Source organism: Daucus carota, chromosome 2, assembly GCF_001625215.2.
Source record: "Daucus carota subsp. sativus chromosome 2, DH1 v3.0, whole genome shotgun sequence".
Classification (NCBI taxonomy): Eukaryota; Viridiplantae; Streptophyta; class Magnoliopsida; order Apiales; family Apiaceae; genus Daucus; species Daucus carota.
This window is the reverse complement of record NC_030382.2, coordinates 46,614,794-46,631,444: the sequence shown is the minus strand read 5'-3', so window position 1 is coordinate 46,631,444 and position 16,651 is coordinate 46,614,794. Positions and strand designations below refer to the sequence as shown.

Below are 16,651 nucleotides of genomic sequence, written 5' to 3'. Positions count from 1 at the left end.
TCCAGATTGCAATTTGCAATCGTGAGAATTTATTAGTTTTGGTTTGACTTGGGAAGCTTTCCCAGCCAGCTGGTTGTTGTGTGATGCAGGCATGCATCCCTGCAGACTGGTGCTCGGTTTAATGACTACACCAACAAAAGGATGGTTGCTGAGTGAGAGTTACTTCAGGAGTGGTACCACGCATCAGAATCCGCAGGTCATAAATTTATTTTTTCTGAATAATTAAAAATAAGCTTATAAGTTGGTAACTGCTCTTAACTAAACCAAACTGAAGACCTGAAATGAAATGAAAGAGAATAAGCTCTTAACACTAGGCTATCTCATAAAACAAATTATCACACACGTCTGTCGATTAGTCAGCATCATATAATGAATGGGTGAGGAAGAGGATGAATATGAGTAGAAGACATGGAAGAATACTAGTCCTCTATCAGCTGCCTAATACCTTGTTTATTTCCCTCCTCATACATTGATTTTACTCTCTTCTATTGAAACAACCTCACTAAGTTTGAAACCTAAAACTGAATGTTCGTTGCTTCTCCTTTTTATGCACCACAGAATTGTCAAGTCATCACACTACTCAAATAGAAGGAGAAAAACATACATGCTAAAACAGTTCAGTGGGCCTGTTGTATAAAGAGACTATTGATATTGTGAAACATTAAAACTAGTCAGTAGAACATATATAGGACCAAAATGAGAAATATGGTGCTTCATGCTAACAAGTCTGGTTAGAATCCAGATAATCCAACTCTTGCTTCAGCCATGATACATTACACTAACATTGTTATTTGCTAAATAGTTCAGAGTTCAGACTACAATATCAATGAACTCAGGCCAAACTTCTGTAATTCTTTGACACTGTATTTAAGTGTGTTACAGAAGCAGAAACAATACCAATCAAGTAAAAGTAAGCCAAGCAAAGCCAAAACAACTGCAAAGTGGTTATTTGCAGTTGCTATAAGAGGTCAACTTATTGACATTAGTTTTTGACATTTTGTTAACTTTGAATCTTCAAATGGAGATGTTCATTCAGCTTCAACATTGCCCTCCCAATAACAATTTATAAGGAAAGGGGAAACCTCAAGACAAGACGGTCTACTGTAGGAAAATAAAATTTATCTGCATTACCCTCTCCAGAATAAAATTTTATTAAATAGACTCACTCGGAACAAACTGCATCCAGCAACTTTATACCTTCGACACTCAAGTCTACATTGTCCATCTTTATGCGGCGACGCATTATGGGATTTGTTCTCCCAGCAGCTACATATGTTCTTATCAATGATTCAAATACATCAGCTCCTACCTCATCCACAGACTTCTTTAAACTCTCCACAAACCTTTCTGCACTCTCAACATCTTTATTCTGCTCAAAATGCCCCAAGAGGCGCTGTGTTATCTCTGTCTGTGGGATCCATTTACTTCCATCCCCCCTGCCAGTTGAAATTGCTTTTTCAACACAGTCAACTGCTGATTTAAAATCCTCTTCTTTCAAATAGTAATTAAGAAAAATCTCCCACGTTTTAGCATTAGGTTTAGCTCCTTTCTTTTTGGACTGTGCCTTGAGCTCTATGGCCTTATTCAACAGGCCTTCATTCAGATAAGCACCTATGAGGGCATTGGCTATCCTAATATCATATGTTGAGCAATTAGATTGCCAGTCACTGAAACATTTTTCCGCACCTTGAAGATCTTTTAACTTAACTAGCACCTGGATCATATTCAGATAGCTAATGTTGGCTGTTTTCGGAAAAGCAAGTCTCAAAGAACGCCATACACGATAAACTTCAAGTAAATTCCCAGTTCGACCGTACAATGTTATAAGAAACTGAAAAGCTGGCAGATCTTTGCAGGCATTTCTCTTCTCTAATTCCTTAAGGGCATTCTCGGCCTTTACATTCTGGCCTGCATCGACATAAATTGATGCTAAATTGCTGTAAGTAGTCCAATCTGCAACAACTCGGCCATCCCTCTTCATATCATTGATAACTCTCTCGACTCCGGAAATGTCATTGACAGCAGCAAGTGCTCTCATCCAAACATTATAAGTGTAAGAATCCGGCACGATGTCACCAGACTTCATTTCCTGGATAATAGCTGGGATCCTCTCTGGTTGGCCGGTTTTAGTATACAGTGTCATCAGGCTGTTATAAGGCATTGCAGTTAAGCCTAAATTAAGTTCTTTCATTTTATCCATCAAAGCTTCTGCTTTTTCAGTCATTGATTCCTTGCAGTAGCAATTCAGAAGAGCACCATAAGTAAGATGGTTCTTGGATGTTTCGGGAAGACCAACAAAATACGCTTCTGCAGCAGAGATTCCTTTGGCTTTAGCAACAAGATCCAAATGTATGGCTTGATCACTGACAGTCTTATTTATACCCCTTTCAGCCATGGATTCTGAAAGCTGCAGATAAACAAATTTTAATGTGAAGCATGCAATGGAATCAATACCAGATTAGCATACAGCAAGATATCAGATATAACATAAAACTGCAGAGATAAAGACGTGAATTGTGAAAACATAAGTAACATACCACTAATTAACAAGATTATATCTCCAACTTCACTCTAGTACTAGACAAGGACGTTATAATGCAAACACTAAGAAATTAAATAATACTTAATGCAAATAAATGCTGATTACAGCAAGAAGCTACATGTATTACATTTAACCTCCTAACAGAAAATGATTAGGTGTAAATACTCATTAGCCTGAAAACAAGCAACTAAATTATATGCTAGCAGGTGTAAGGAGTACTAAGAAACCCAAATGAACATCATTACATGCACTAAAATCCTCAAAACTAACAGGATCCCCTATAAAAAAACACTAAAATTCCACAACCTGCAACGACAAACAACTACAAGAATGAATTCCTTCATAGCAAAATTAGCAGAGATGAACTGTAGCAATAAAAAAAATAAGCAGCAAAAAAGTGAATTGATGTTTTTACGTGATCATATTATTTTTTGAAGTATCACCGAAGTGGGAGCTCTGTGGCACAAATGTAGCTACGTCGGAGCTACTCCGACACATTAAAAAGAAAACAAAAATCCCAGATACCCTTGACTGGCTCCTAGCTGCATAAGATGTTCAAAATCGCAACTTTATCTAAACCCAGCTAGCCGAACAATTAAATTCAAATGTCTAACCACGTACATTTGCTTTAACAAAAAAAACGAAACAAGAATCTCAAGAAATGAAAAAAGAACCAATCTTTAAAATCACTAACACACATAATCTTACACACACATACAAAAACAGAATTAAAAGAGTAGCAAGTGATTAGAGAGACCTTGAGAGCAGGATAAAATCGATTACGAGAACGAAGGATCTTGAGCGTATCATCAACCTCCCACTTATAAACCTTTTTCTTACTCTTGAGAAACAGATTGAGCTGCTGTCGGACACTAATCTCAGAGCTGCCATCCTTAAACAAACGTTTGTAAAGGGCTTCTTCTAGATGTTTCTTTGATCTCTTTACTACACTCTTTGATCTCCCAAATTTATGCATAAACGACGCCATTTTGCCCTGTTTTTCTAAAACCCCTGCACAGATTTGTGAAAATGGTGGAATCAGAACAACCCTAGATTGATTCTTCCTGGTCTAACAGATACTGGGCTTCTCGTCTATAGGCCCAATTTGAATTTTTTGAGCAGCCCATTTCATCTTTTTGATTCATGTGTACATTTTTTTTTCGGTTTAAATTTTTTTAAAATATTATTTTTTAATATTTGGTTTCTGGGTAACTAACAGATACGGGGCTTCTCGTCTATAGGCCCAATTTGAGTTTTTTTAGCAGCCCATTTCATCTTTTTGATTCATGTGTACATTTTTTTTTTCGGTTTAAAATTTTTTAAAAAATTTTATATATGTATAATTGTCTAAATTACAGAGAATTAAAGTGATGATTTGTTTCGAAAATATTCTTTGGACAATTATATATTAAAATTAATATTTATCAGTTACGAAGTTTCAACAATGTTATTTAGACGGTTATAAATTAAAATTGACATTCTATATATATATTTAGCTATGATTTGTTTTGATATCTTAGATGTGAAATGCAGGAACAGTCTTCTTACTTCCATGAAAATAAAATTGTTTATATAGCTGGCATCAAAAATATATATATATTTACAAAATTTTTGACCGAAGGAAAAAAGGAAAAAATCGAGACCGGCTAAAACTCGAGTAGACCATAAATGCTCATGAATCATTGAGAGGGAATCATTGGGAGGCATTAACAATCATTTAGAGGTCGGCGTGGGAGGTGCCAGAGAAACATGGGTGGATCCAACTTAGCAGCTGCTAACTGCCACCGTCTCTCTGTTTTTTATCTATGGGAAAATTTTCAAATTTACATTTGATAAAAATGAACAGCTTCAACATAAATCAATCATGTTCAATTTGTGACAAGAAAAAGGGAAATCATGTTCACTCCCCTTCACAATTTAGCTCCCGTGCCTTTTTCCTGACTTCTTACTCCCTCCGTTCCTCCTATTTCTTATCGAATGGATTGGGCACGGAAGTTAAGAAATATGTATAAAGTAATGAAAAAGAGAAAGAAAAGTGGGTGAAGTGGTGGGACCTATTGATTTTTAATGTATAAAAAAAAAGATAGTGGGGTAAAAGTAGTGTGAAAAGGAAGAAAAGTGGAGAAATGGTGGGACCCATTGACTATTTTTGGTAAGTTTTGAAATGTAAAGAACTAGGTGGGACACCCAAAAAGAAAAGTGTAAGGAAATGGGTGGGACAAAGGGAGTAATTTTTTTTATTAATAATTAAGTGAATCATGAGTGGGTTCGATATATAAGTTAGTCATCAAACTTAAAATGATTTCAAATCGATCATTTAAGTTGGCTACATATATTTTTGAATATAAGTTTAAAATGTAAAAATATTATTTATACATTATTTTTGGATGTTATCACAACTAAGTATAAGATTATAATTTCTAATATTTACAATAATATACGTAGATTTTATCAAATTTATTTTACTTTCTTATTAAAATAAAGAAAATAATTATACAACAAAAAAAAAATTAAATTGGACGACAAATAAGTTACCGTGCAGTCACAGATGAGAGGGGGACTCGGGGATACGTCGCAGCAAAGAACAAAGCGGATAAATGTGGGACCACATAGCGTTGAACCGGATAAGAAATGGAAGACCTACGACTCTTATCCAGCACACACGACAGTTGTACATGTACTCTCTACAAATTACCAACACCATTTTGGCTTTGCATATTTATGAAACAAATTATAAACCAATGGCCGAATTTTATTTGTTTTTTGACTTTAATGATTGAAATTTCAAATTTATAATATGATAATCATAAAATTGTGCAAAGGTCAATTTTAGAAAAAATATTAACTTTTTTTTGAAAATATAATATTATTTCGAGAAGGCTATAATTTCTACTGTTCCCACATTTATTATCTCAGTGCAATATTAAACGTGTAAACACTTGAGATAAGATGTGTAAACACTTTAAAAAAATTACTTCTTATCAAAATTAAAATATAAAATTGCAATACTTTTTTTTTTGAGAGTATAGTAGTCCGAACTATGTGGAGCCTTGCACAATTTAAACTTTGTGGAGCGGGTTTCTCCAGAATTTTTTATTATTATTATTTTTTTTATTTTTTTGACGAATTATTATTATTATTATTAATTATTAATTCTTTTGTAAGGTTGTTTCTCCAGCTACAACAAAGTTATTACTAGTAATTTTTAATCCAGGTTTGTTGTGTGTCTTGTTAGTCTTATATACAAACCATCATCCCATAAAATAATGTGTTCATTTCCGATGGTTTTGTGTCACTTGTGAGGTGAGCCACGAGAAATTGGTGGGAAACAATTTCCCCAAAACAAAAGATCAAATTTTGAGCAAAAGGGTCTCTTTTGCATCATCTCATCTCCTCTAAAACGTGGGATTTCATAAGGGTTTTGATTATTTCTTGCTTTTTCAAGATTCTTTCTAAGCTTCAGAACATCCTTCTTCAGGAAATACAACAAACAGAAGAAGGCTCTGTTGTGTGATATATACATACATTGATACATACAAAGACCCCAGATTTTTGGTTTCTTGGGGCTTGTAGATATGATTAGATTGTCTATAGCAGCACTGCAATTGTCAGAGGTGTTTGTGAGTTCTTTGGTGCATATGTTATATGGATTTTATATAATTAGCACAGCTTTGGCCGGTGATTTTTCTCAGGCCTTGAATGAATGGATTTATAAACCTTATTCTAATGTTAGAGAAGTTACAATTGATGATTCCAAGATTTTGACCTCTGCTGTTGATTTGCCTCCCATTGTGTTGGTTCATGGAATCTTTGGATTTGGTAAAGGAGTATGTGGAGATTTTTCTGATTTTTTTATATATTTTTCCTGGAAATGTTGTGAAATGTATACCTTTTCGAAAGTTAATTTCTGGGTTTTTTTAATTTTTGATGTTTGTCATGTTTTTTTACATTACAGAAATTGGGTGGGTTATCATATTTTGCTGGGGCAGAGAAGAAGGATGAGAGAGTTTTGGTGCCAGATCTTGGTTCATTAACAAGTATATATGATAGGTGAGTCTGTGTATATATTTGTGGTTCAGTTTATACAAGTTTTGTAGTGTACATGTTTGTTTTGTTTGGTCTTTGAAATTATGAAAGGGGATTGAGGTTTCAGGGCACGTGAATTGTTCTATTATTTGAAAGGCGGACAAGTTGATTATGGGGAGGAGCATAGCAAAGCTTGTGGACACTCGCAGTTTGGTCGAGTTTATGGAAAAGGTTAACTTTTTAGCTGTTTACTTGGTATTTTGGATACAGGGGAGCTAAATTTTTATTAAAGGGATTGATTATTTACTTGGATTTGGGACGATGCAACTGGAATGCAGGGCACTATCCTGAGTGGGATGAAGATCACCCAATTCATTTTGTTGGGCACTCAGCTGGGGCGCAGGTTGTTCGTGTTCTACAGCAGATGCTTGCCGACAAGGTAATCCAATTTCTATGATATCATATCATTTGTTAACAAGTAATTAATTCCGTTGTATAATAAAATCAAACTTGCTTAATTTCAGGCATTCAAGGGGCATGAGAGCACTTCTGAGAACTGGGTATTAAGCATAACATCATTATCCGGTGCTTTTAATGGAACTACAAGAAGTTACCTAGATGGAATGCAGTAAGTTGTATTTAATTAAGCAAAGCATTATTTCCATTAATTTGCATGTGAATGTACAGATTGTGAGTTAGAATATCATGTTCAAGACCGGGATTTTATATCAATGTGATACTGCATGGATTTTATAATTTCTAATGTCAAATGTTCATTTACTTCAATTAAAACCTTGAACTACAGTTCAATCTGTGCTCAAATTTGCAATTTATCTGTATTTGCTTCATAGGTGCATGCATATCTTTTGAGTATTGCAATGTGTTTATTTCTTGTGATCACCAATTAAATAATGTCTCTTATTTATGGAACTTCTTACAGACCGGAAGATGGGAGGTCCTTGAAACCTCTATCTTTGCTACAGGGGTGTCGAGTAGGAGTAATAATTTATGATTGGATTGACATTCCATGGTTAAAGTCGTACTATAATTTTGGGTTTGATCACTACAACATTTCATGGAAGAAAATTGGTATCCGAGGTCTTGTTGATTGCCTCCTAGGGAATTCTGGTCCCTTTGCTTCTGGAGATTGGATTCTTCCCGATTTGACACTCCAGGGATCTTTGAGAATGAATATACATTTATCTACATTTCCTGATACTTACTACTTCAGCTATGCTACCAAGCGTACTACGAAAGTTATGGGTGTAACAATTCCATCTGGCATACTTGGAATTCACCCTTTGCTTTTCATCAGAGTGCTGCAGATGAGTCAGTGGCGGCATCCTCCTGACGTATCTCCGCCATTTAAAGGGTACAGGTGAGCAATATTTGAATCTTGTAGAATTAAGTACTAGTAATTTCATCTGTCTATAGACTCATCTTTTAATAAAGGAGTAAAATTGAAGGGATTTGAAAATTATATATTTAAATTATCTTTTAGATCCCTTTGACATCTCCCAGTTCCGCATAACTGCTGGATACACATTCAGAACATATTTGAACAACATCCTTTTGTCATGCTTTGTGCTAAATTACAATTACATTGTTAGGGATGAAGATTGGTGGGAAAATGATGGAGCACTCAACACTATATCGATGACACACCCACGTTATCCTGTTGAACACCCAAGTAGCCTTGTTATAAATGATTCTGAGTGCCAGCCCTTACAGCCAGGCATCTGGTTTGTTCCACTACTTTCAATCTGTTTTATATTGCAATTTCAATGTGAGGTAATACATGTGTTAATAATTTGTGTTAGATATTCAATCAGGATGTTCTTCCTTGGGTTTTAAATAGTTCTAAGCATTTCAGCTTTGGCTCGGACAATCTTTTCCAATTATTGGTCTCTATAAATATTCGTTTTTAAATATATCATGTATATTCATGACCAACCATTTGTTGAAAAATATAAGTGCTGCATTATGAAATCTGATAGCAGCAACTTATCATTCACCCTCAAACGATCATCTGTAAATATGGACAGATGTCTGAGCAGTTCAAACTTCTACAGTTGTTTTCTCCATGAATCTTGGAGGCACTGGTTGTTTTCTCCATGAATCTGAGATTTTTGGTGTATAAGATGTTAGGCAACTTAGCTGGAACTATAAAGTGATCATTATCTTTTGAGTTTTCTAATGGTACTTCTACAATTTTACTGAATGAATCATATCGACAAGGTAGAATGTCGCAAAAATTTTGATATGTGCAATATGTAGAGTGAATATTCTATTAGAAAAAGGAGAGGCCATTTGCAAGTCAAATTCATGCTTTTCCATATAAGTTATGTTTGCTTGTATTTAAGTGAGACGCATCTTTATGAAGATTCACATTTTGTAGATGTTTTAGTGACGAAGTTTTTTTGCAGGTACTACAAGATAGTTGAAGGTGATCACATTCTGTTTATTGTGAATCGAGAGAGAGCAGGAGTTCAGTTTGATGTTATATATGATAGCATCTTTGAACGTTGCAGAAAACATGCATTTAGAAGAACTCCGACATTACCAAACCATGCACAGCATTAGTACCCCGACAGAAAAGAGAAGGGGAGGAAACTTACCTACATTTGGTGGAAACATGTTCATTTTGTTAGGCCCTTCCAACTCTAATGTAGATATGTTCATTTTCTTTAGTTGATTATTTCTTGGCAGCCCCTGTGAAACTGTTTTATTTTGGGGCACCAGATCTTAGGCTGTAGCTTAGTAAACAGAGATTGTATCTAAATTTCATGGAGTGGGTTTCTTCTGCCTTGTGCTACAATATATTAGAACGTTAGAATTTGTTCAAATTTCATTTGATTTTAGACCTTCAGTATTGAATGTTAGAATCCTCTTGTTGTAATTCTTAGGATGTGCAAGTGAGTTTGTAGCCTGGTTTGCTTGATGTGATGATATATATGGATTTCGTATCCTGTACGAGTTAGTGGACAGTTGGAACTTTGCTTTCTTTATTTTGGATAACATAACATCAAGCACAAGCACACGGTTAGAACATTCCTGTTGTCGTTGGAAGCAAAATGTCCTACATATTCCAATATCCAAAGTGACAAATACTAACGCTAACGCTGAACTGTATATGGTAATTGTTATATTCAAGTCGAAAGTCACCCATCAAAAAAGACTAATAATTATTTTTATTCCAAATAAATAAGCAACTATTATTTTCTTGCATCTTAAACATTTATCTTTTAATGCATCTTTCCGTTCAAGTGTAGCTACGCATTGGATTGCCGATTCCTTAAACCAGTTCAATACTATATCATATAACTATCGATCCATCATCCAAATACAGGTATGTAGTCGACTTGTTCCAAAACACGAATTACAAGCCAAGCCAGAGACATTTGATTCAAAATACATGACCTTTGCCCTTGGACAAAATGTTCTAAACAGTAAGTAGACAAGAAACAACAAAAATGGATTTCTTTTATAAAGAATGTGCAAGATCAAATTTTGATTGATTATACAAGAAAGTAAAACCTGTAGTCTATTAAAGACAACAATACACATAACATGTGCTGCCCGTGAGTAAACTTTTTACTGAAAAATCACCAATTCTGGTTATGACAAGTAACTCCTCTCGCTTCCTGATGATTAAAAGCCTGTGCTGAACACTAGCGATACCGCGGTCATACTGCAGGACTTGAAACAATGCTGGACAAGTGGCTTTTACATGAGTCTTAATTCATATTCACCGGCCATAGTTATGTATCTCACCCAAGGTAGAGCCTGATACCCACTCTTCTCAATGATCTTCAGATATCGGACCTACAAAACCCCGATAACTAATTTATAATCATCAAACATAAGATATTCCACATTATGGTTAAGCATGTACAACACAGAAAAACCACGAAAGAGGTGTCAACAGACTATCAATGATACCTTTCATTATTGAACATGCTATAAAGAATAATACGCAACTCAGAAGCCTTAAATACATAAATAACATTGTTCCCCACGCCCCAAATGATCAGATACTAAAGCAGTAAAGTGCATAAGAAAGAAGTACCAACTTATATAGACAATCTTGGGCAATCTTTCGAATACTCTCAATAGAAAACTGCTATAAGGTGGACATGCTATGTAAACATTAACAAAAACACTTCTACCCTAAACTCCAAAGCAGTAATAAAATAGTTCTTGCTGATTACATTATGTGTATTGTCTAAGAAACTAACAAAAGTACAGAATACCCAATACCACGATCATGTGAAGCATATGCAATGATCAGAGACCATCTAAATCCATGCAACGTCGCAATTAAGTAGAGAAGAACAGCACCACACCTTATGCGACTCTAAAGCAATGGAATAATAGAAACATTGAGGCATCACTTATTTATGCTACCAAATCTAAGCATTTTCCATTTCGAAGCTTGTATGTACAAGTGTAGTTACTTTTTTATGACCAGCCAATGCGGGATACAGAGTTATGCTGTTGATTGTTTATCGTGTATATTCATTTATAAAGATAAATTAGTTGCAATTTTTAGATTAAACATATTAGACTCAGATAATCATCAGCTTTTTAAATGTAGTAGTAGTCTAGTAGAGGATTAAAAATGTGGATATCTACCTTATCTCGAGGAAATGACATTATTGGTTTGAAGGAAAATATCCCTTTGTCAATATGTTTTGACAGCAAGCAGGCCATATATATAATATTTTGCATAACAAGACCTTGACAATAACATACACACAGTAGTAGAAGGATGATGTCTCTATTTGACTGATTCTTGAAATATATATATATATATATATATACCCAAAATTAGTACAGAAAACAAACAACGTTCTGTTGCGATTCACAGAGAAGAACCACCATCCACGACATGAAAGTGTTTCTAGATCCATAAATTAAAGTACATATGCATAAGGGCGCACCTGTATTCCTGAAACAGTAAAATATGGTATCTCAAATTTCACTCGTATTGGAGCCTTTCTATCAGGAGCTGCTTCTTCATCTGTAATACTGGGAAGATTAAACTCCGCTCTCAACATATACTCCTACACATTATTGTAGACAGAACAAAACCAATCAATATTTTTCGCACAAGAAATAAATATTATGAAAATATAGACTTTAATATCAATAGCGCCAGCCGCCAGGTAATGTATTTACATTATTACAAAAGAACATTGGAGTACAAATTTACCTTTCCACCCGGAAATGATTTGATTTTCCAAAGCACTGCATCATTTTCAGGTGCATACGAAGCAGATCCCATTGATGTCCGCAGATTTGGATTTATGGCATCAGAGGGAACAGGCAACTCGATTTCGACATTTGTTGCAGTGCTGGAATAACAAACTAGCTCATACAGTAGGCCTTAAAATAGAACTTTAAGATATAGATATATGCCAGACTAGTGACTAAACCTTCGTTCTTTGAACTGGCTCCTCGCTTTGACCATGATTTCCATACGACTCCTAGAATGCCTTTCCACTTGAGCTTCCACCCATATGAGAGGCTTTACCTAAAATCAAATAATAACACTCGTCATGGCAAACATGCTTCTATGTAAAGATAAATTGGAAAAGACAATGAAAAGAACACTATGTGCAAAAGTTACCTGGGTGCTGAGTCTGTATGTCATGAGATCAAAAGTTCCATCAGGAGGTATGAAGGATATTGTCCGGTCGTTTTCAAATCGAGTAAGACGCACACACCTATTATAACAGTGAATTCAGCCAGATAACAGGAAAATGAAATACACAAAAATATATAATGAAAAAGATGATTATTGACAGAAGAAAGGAAAATTCATAGTACACACAATATTAGTAAAAATGCCCTTCAAAAACATAGTACTAAATGTAATGTAGAAGGTAGATAACATACTGATGGAATTTGATGTCGTCCAAGTCAATGGCCTTTCCCTTAGTTGCCCGTCCTTGTGCTTCCAGCAAAACTCTATCATTTAGCCCAAGTTTGCACTCAGGCATACCACTACAACAGACAGGCGGATCATTTATGTTCTAGACGGTACATATATTAAAAAAGCAAAAACATAGGAACATAATATTTGGGAACCAATTTGCCCCTACAACCAAAAAATCATTTCGTAGCAGAGTGAAAATGATTTGATGCCAATCATCTTCGAAATAACATATCAGTTTCATAACATGTAAAGAAAGACACAGGCTAAACTCTTCTGCTAACAGACCTTTCTAGTGACAAGTTGACAACCAAACATGCATATATTCCGGTACGATATAAATAATCACAATTCATGTTTGCGGTATTTAGAAGGGAAAAAAGGATGAATGTTTTAGATCATGAGTTATATTCTCACCAACAGTGTCTTCATTTTTAGTTATAAAATTATCAAAACCATTCGCTGGGCACAATTAACATTCACTTTAACTAAAGATTATAAGTGATATAACAAAACTCAGTAGGATAGTATGTCGCAAAAATATTTGAAATTGGCGAAGAATCTACCTCAAATACGTCCGCATCTTTAATGCACCAATTACTTCAGACCTAATTATCTGCCCATTGCTGTTCACGAGTATATTAACACTCTCAACAACATCTAAAAACACCTGGGCATAAAAAGAATATTTATGATCTGCTCTCTTGAATAGCTTCCAATAGTCGATATAAAAGTATATAAATTTAAAATTCCCTACTTCATTTTTCTTGTAACGAATTCCTTCACTTCGCCAAGACACTGCGTTTGTCACAGCCATGGGAGGCCTCTGCGAAACTTCCATTTTATAAGCATCGGTTTTGATAAACTCACTAAGAATCTTTGCTTCAGTATATTGGGGATAACCAAAATCCATCATTTCATCAAGTAACTCATACTGTGTATAGCAAAATTTGGATCAGCACAATAACATTCGCGCATCATTTTACTTTCTGTTAAGGTCACAAAAGTGGTACTTTACACGGAATAGAAGTTTAGCATACCACTACTACAAAATTATCTCTAAGTGATTCCTCTTCTAGCTCCTCGAAGTAATGCTTAAAGACCTGTCACCAAAAATAAATTTAAAACTGGACTAATTATCTACAATGATAATACTGAATGGACATGCAAAAATATATAAATCTGCATAGTCGCTGAAACTTACGTCAACTACGCGATGCAGAAATAAGAGGAGACTGGCAGCATTACAATTCTGCCTGGATGCGGTCATTAAATACAAATTATTGTGTTGTATAAACATATATGTGACGCCATTATCATACACAACCGGATTCTGCGTATCTGCATCTCCCTACAGTAAATCAAAACAACACAACCAATTATTCACAGTTCATTTCAATCCATATGCACTCGCAACACAAATGGATCAAGACAAAACCAATTCATAACAACACCAATTGACTAAATAGCTGCCACAGCATAAACTGATCTTAACCAAATCAAGCAACTTATAAATCGTACAATTCTGTTGTTCGCGCTACATTTACGAACAAGCAAACATATCAGCGAAGTAGCAAAAATTCCCCAAAATTGCAGATTAAATGATACAGAAAGTAGGAACTTAGAGATACACAACATAAATATGTGGCTTCGTTTGCTGATAAGCAGGTAGATCAAACAAGTAAATATACTGCCGATACAGCAGTAACTAAAATTGCGAAATCGAATGATACCGAAAGCAGAAAATGAAAGACACTGAAGATATTTCTGGAAATAAACCTCTTTATCGATGAGTTTGGTGAAGCATTTCTCAGCTTGAGCAGCGGTTACATCGCCTCGGTAGTCGCGCCAGACCAGAACACGGCCTTTGATATCGAGAAAAAACAGCGCCGAGGCCGCGCCAGCCATAGTATAATATAACAAATATTCTTCCTAGGGTTTCAAATTAGCGCGATCAGATCAGAGTCGTTGTAATTCGATTAGATCTGCTGATCTGATTGATATGTTTATTCAACAGCGACGTAGAATCAAAATCGAGAGATTCCAGGGGCCTTGCATTCCCTGTGTTATAATTCAATTCATTGGAATCGCTTTGATATGAGCTAATTGTATTTCTCAATTCTTATTATAGACTGCCTTCAGCAACCTGCAAATAGAAAATCAAGGGTTGGCTGCGGCAGATGTGCAATTCAAACTCAGAAGCAGGTCACTTCTTCTGTATTTTAATCAACATTTGCTTGAATGCGCCCACGCTAAGAGCATCTCCAACCATAGAGTACCTTTAGCTAAAATGTGAATTGGCATACCATAATTAAAAATTATAGCCAACATCGTCAAAAAAGTACACTCCAACCACGCCCACCTGTTGTCTATAATTTTAGCCAACCTCCTATGGATGGCTAAATTTGTCGAATCTCTACAGGTCTGTAAGAAAATCTGTAGCAAGATTGCACATCATTTATTACCATATTGAACTGATATATTCTATTTTAACAATTTGAAATATTAATAACATACTACTTTTAAATTATAGCCAACCAAGATAGCCAATACCATTGAAGCAAAATGTGTTACAAGTTCAGCAAATTTTACATAAAGTCTTACAGGTCCAATTTAGCCAACGATTATAGCCAACGCCGTTGGAGATGCTCTAATAATTTTTATTCCCAAAGATGATAATTTATATTTTTCTTTATAACTTATAAAAAATATTAAAGAATTATATATTTAAATTGTTTTTTTGTCATAATTATATTATATTATAAATTTGAATGCATGCTCTACTCCAACCCAGTAATACTATTACCTAAATAATGAGTTGTAAAAATAAAAAATATTGATAATCTTATCAAAATCTCACGCTCCAACCATACATTCCGCTTATATATAATTTTAGTCAAGTCCTTATGATTATATTTGTTAAAAGACTACAAATATGCAGCAAATGTCATATTATCAATTATCATATTAAAATAACAGGATTCGGGTAACTCACTACAACCTGAAGACTGAGTTGGTCATTGATCGAAAAAGTGATTTATTGTCATCACTCTCTTGTTAAAGTCAAATATAAAAGCATTCAAGTTTAATGTAAATCATTATAATCGTCATTAGCGGGTGATGTGTTGCCTAAATCAATTCCTCGAATATTTCACTTCAATATAGTGAGTGACATTCAAATCCCGCAATATCGAAAACTTATCTATATACGATGTTTACATTTCTATTTAATATATTAATAATTTTCATTCAATGGTACTACATGTTTGGGTACTATATGTTTGAAGATACTATTAGCTTCTTAACGTTGTATTTCATAAATTTTACAATTAGAAAATATAATAATAAATATTTTTAAATATCATGAATAATATTTGTTTTTTGAAAAAGAGGATAATATCATGTGACATTGTTGCATTCCATTGCTTATAAACCTTAAAGTTGTCCCTCAACACTCAAAATAATTAAATTTGCGTCATTTTTTTGAGTTTTGTATCCAACTTTTTCTGCACATAACTTATTCAATTTCAGGACAAGATACAGAAATTATCGCGTTTTTCTTGTTTGTTATTAATTTTCTTCGATATCTTAAAATAAATTTGTTATACATACAAACATATAAATGAAATGAGTCATTTCATAAACCTTTAATATATGTATTGCATTTTATTTGTATGCATAATTTAAATTAGCATGTTATGACTATGTTACATATAATAAATCATATCATAACAAATACATAACAAATAATTTTATATAACTATATTAATAATTTGGTCATCCTATATCTCTCAAATAATTATATGGGTTCCCGTTGTTTTATAAAACCTGCACAATTTTGAGCGTAAGATGAATGTCCAGTTATCGAGATTATAACATTTTTTAACATGTCTAGTGATTTTTAACCTTTGAACGAAATGTTTTAAACACCGCATGAGCCCTAGTCCAACAACTAAAAACTTCTAAATATATTAATAAAAACGTTATAATCCCGACGGTGCTCATTCGGAAAACGTAGATATACACTTCCTTCGTAGCTCTCAATTGTTTATATTAGGGAGCGGGGGCTCGCGACATACATTCTAATGCTCTCATAAAATATAATTTGATAAATTATTTTGAATTTTTTTTTTGTGAATAAATAT

General features: G+C 34.3%; 3 protein-coding genes across 3 annotated transcripts; 1 reads left to right on the top strand and 2 right to left on the bottom strand.

Annotated features, from left to right (window-relative positions):
- Positions 1–843: 843 nt before the first annotated feature.
- On the bottom strand, positions 844–3,583 carry LOC108205930 (large ribosomal subunit protein mL101 (rPPR4)). The gene is made up of 2 exons (XM_017376058.2): positions 3,300–3,583; positions 844–2,407 (listed from the first exon to the last, which is right to left on the bottom strand). Exons 1-2 carry the CDS (start codon positions 3,528–3,530, stop codon positions 1,163–1,165), a joined length of 1,476 nt encoding a protein of 491 aa, XP_017231547.1. The 5' UTR covers positions 3,531–3,583; the 3' UTR covers positions 844–1,162.
- Positions 3,584–5,756: 2,173 nt separating this feature from the next.
- LOC108206240 (uncharacterized) lies at positions 5,757–9,555 on the top strand. The gene is made up of 8 exons (XM_017376472.2): positions 5,757–6,369; positions 6,498–6,592; positions 6,696–6,799; positions 6,907–7,007; positions 7,093–7,196; positions 7,509–7,946; positions 8,179–8,310; positions 8,995–9,555. The coding sequence occupies exons 1-8, from the start codon at positions 6,118–6,120 to the stop codon at positions 9,149–9,151; spliced, it is 1,383 nt and encodes a 460-aa protein (XP_017231961.1). The 5' UTR covers positions 5,757–6,117; the 3' UTR covers positions 9,152–9,555.
- Positions 9,556–10,022: 467 nt separating this feature from the next.
- On the bottom strand, positions 10,023–14,766 carry LOC108210250 (AP-1 complex subunit mu-2). The gene is made up of 11 exons (XM_017381552.2): positions 14,286–14,766; positions 13,711–13,857; positions 13,547–13,609; positions 13,264–13,440; positions 13,073–13,176; positions 12,470–12,577; positions 12,201–12,297; positions 12,007–12,104; positions 11,784–11,925; positions 11,512–11,634; positions 10,023–10,393 (listed from the first exon to the last, which is right to left on the bottom strand). The coding sequence occupies exons 1-11, from the start codon at positions 14,412–14,414 to the stop codon at positions 10,295–10,297; spliced, it is 1,287 nt and encodes a 428-aa protein (XP_017237041.1). The 5' UTR covers positions 14,415–14,766; the 3' UTR covers positions 10,023–10,294.
- Positions 14,767–16,651: the final 1,885 nt, after the last annotated feature.

Excerpts from the sequence above, each read along its gene's own strand:
- LOC108205930 (XM_017376058.2), bottom strand. The coding sequence starts at position 3,530 with ATGGCGTCGTTTATGCATAAATTTGGGAGATCAAAGAGTGTAGTAAAG. Across the intron at positions 2,408-3,299 it reads GATTTTATCCTGCTCTCAAG|CTTTCAGAATCCATGGCTGA; the intron begins GTCTCTCTAATC and ends GTTTATCTGCAG.
- LOC108206240 (XM_017376472.2), top strand. The coding sequence starts at position 6,118 with ATGATTAGATTGTCTATAGCAGCACTGCAATTGTCAGAGGTGTTTGTG. Across the intron at positions 7,008-7,092 it reads AGCAGATGCTTGCCGACAAG|GCATTCAAGGGGCATGAGAG; the intron begins GTAATCCAATTT and ends GCTTAATTTCAG. Across the intron at positions 7,947-8,178 it reads CCGCCATTTAAAGGGTACAG|GGATGAAGATTGGTGGGAAA; the intron begins GTGAGCAATATT and ends TTACATTGTTAG.
- LOC108210250 (XM_017381552.2), bottom strand. The coding sequence starts at position 14,414 with ATGGCTGGCGCGGCCTCGGCGCTGTTTTTTCTCGATATCAAAGGCCGT. Across the intron at positions 13,858-14,285 it reads CCAAACTCATCGATAAAGAG|GGAGATGCAGATACGCAGAA; the intron begins GTTTATTTCCAG and ends GATTTACTGTAG. Across the intron at positions 13,441-13,546 it reads GAGATAATTTTGTAGTAGTG|TATGAGTTACTTGATGAAAT; the intron begins GTATGCTAAACT and ends TGCTATACACAG.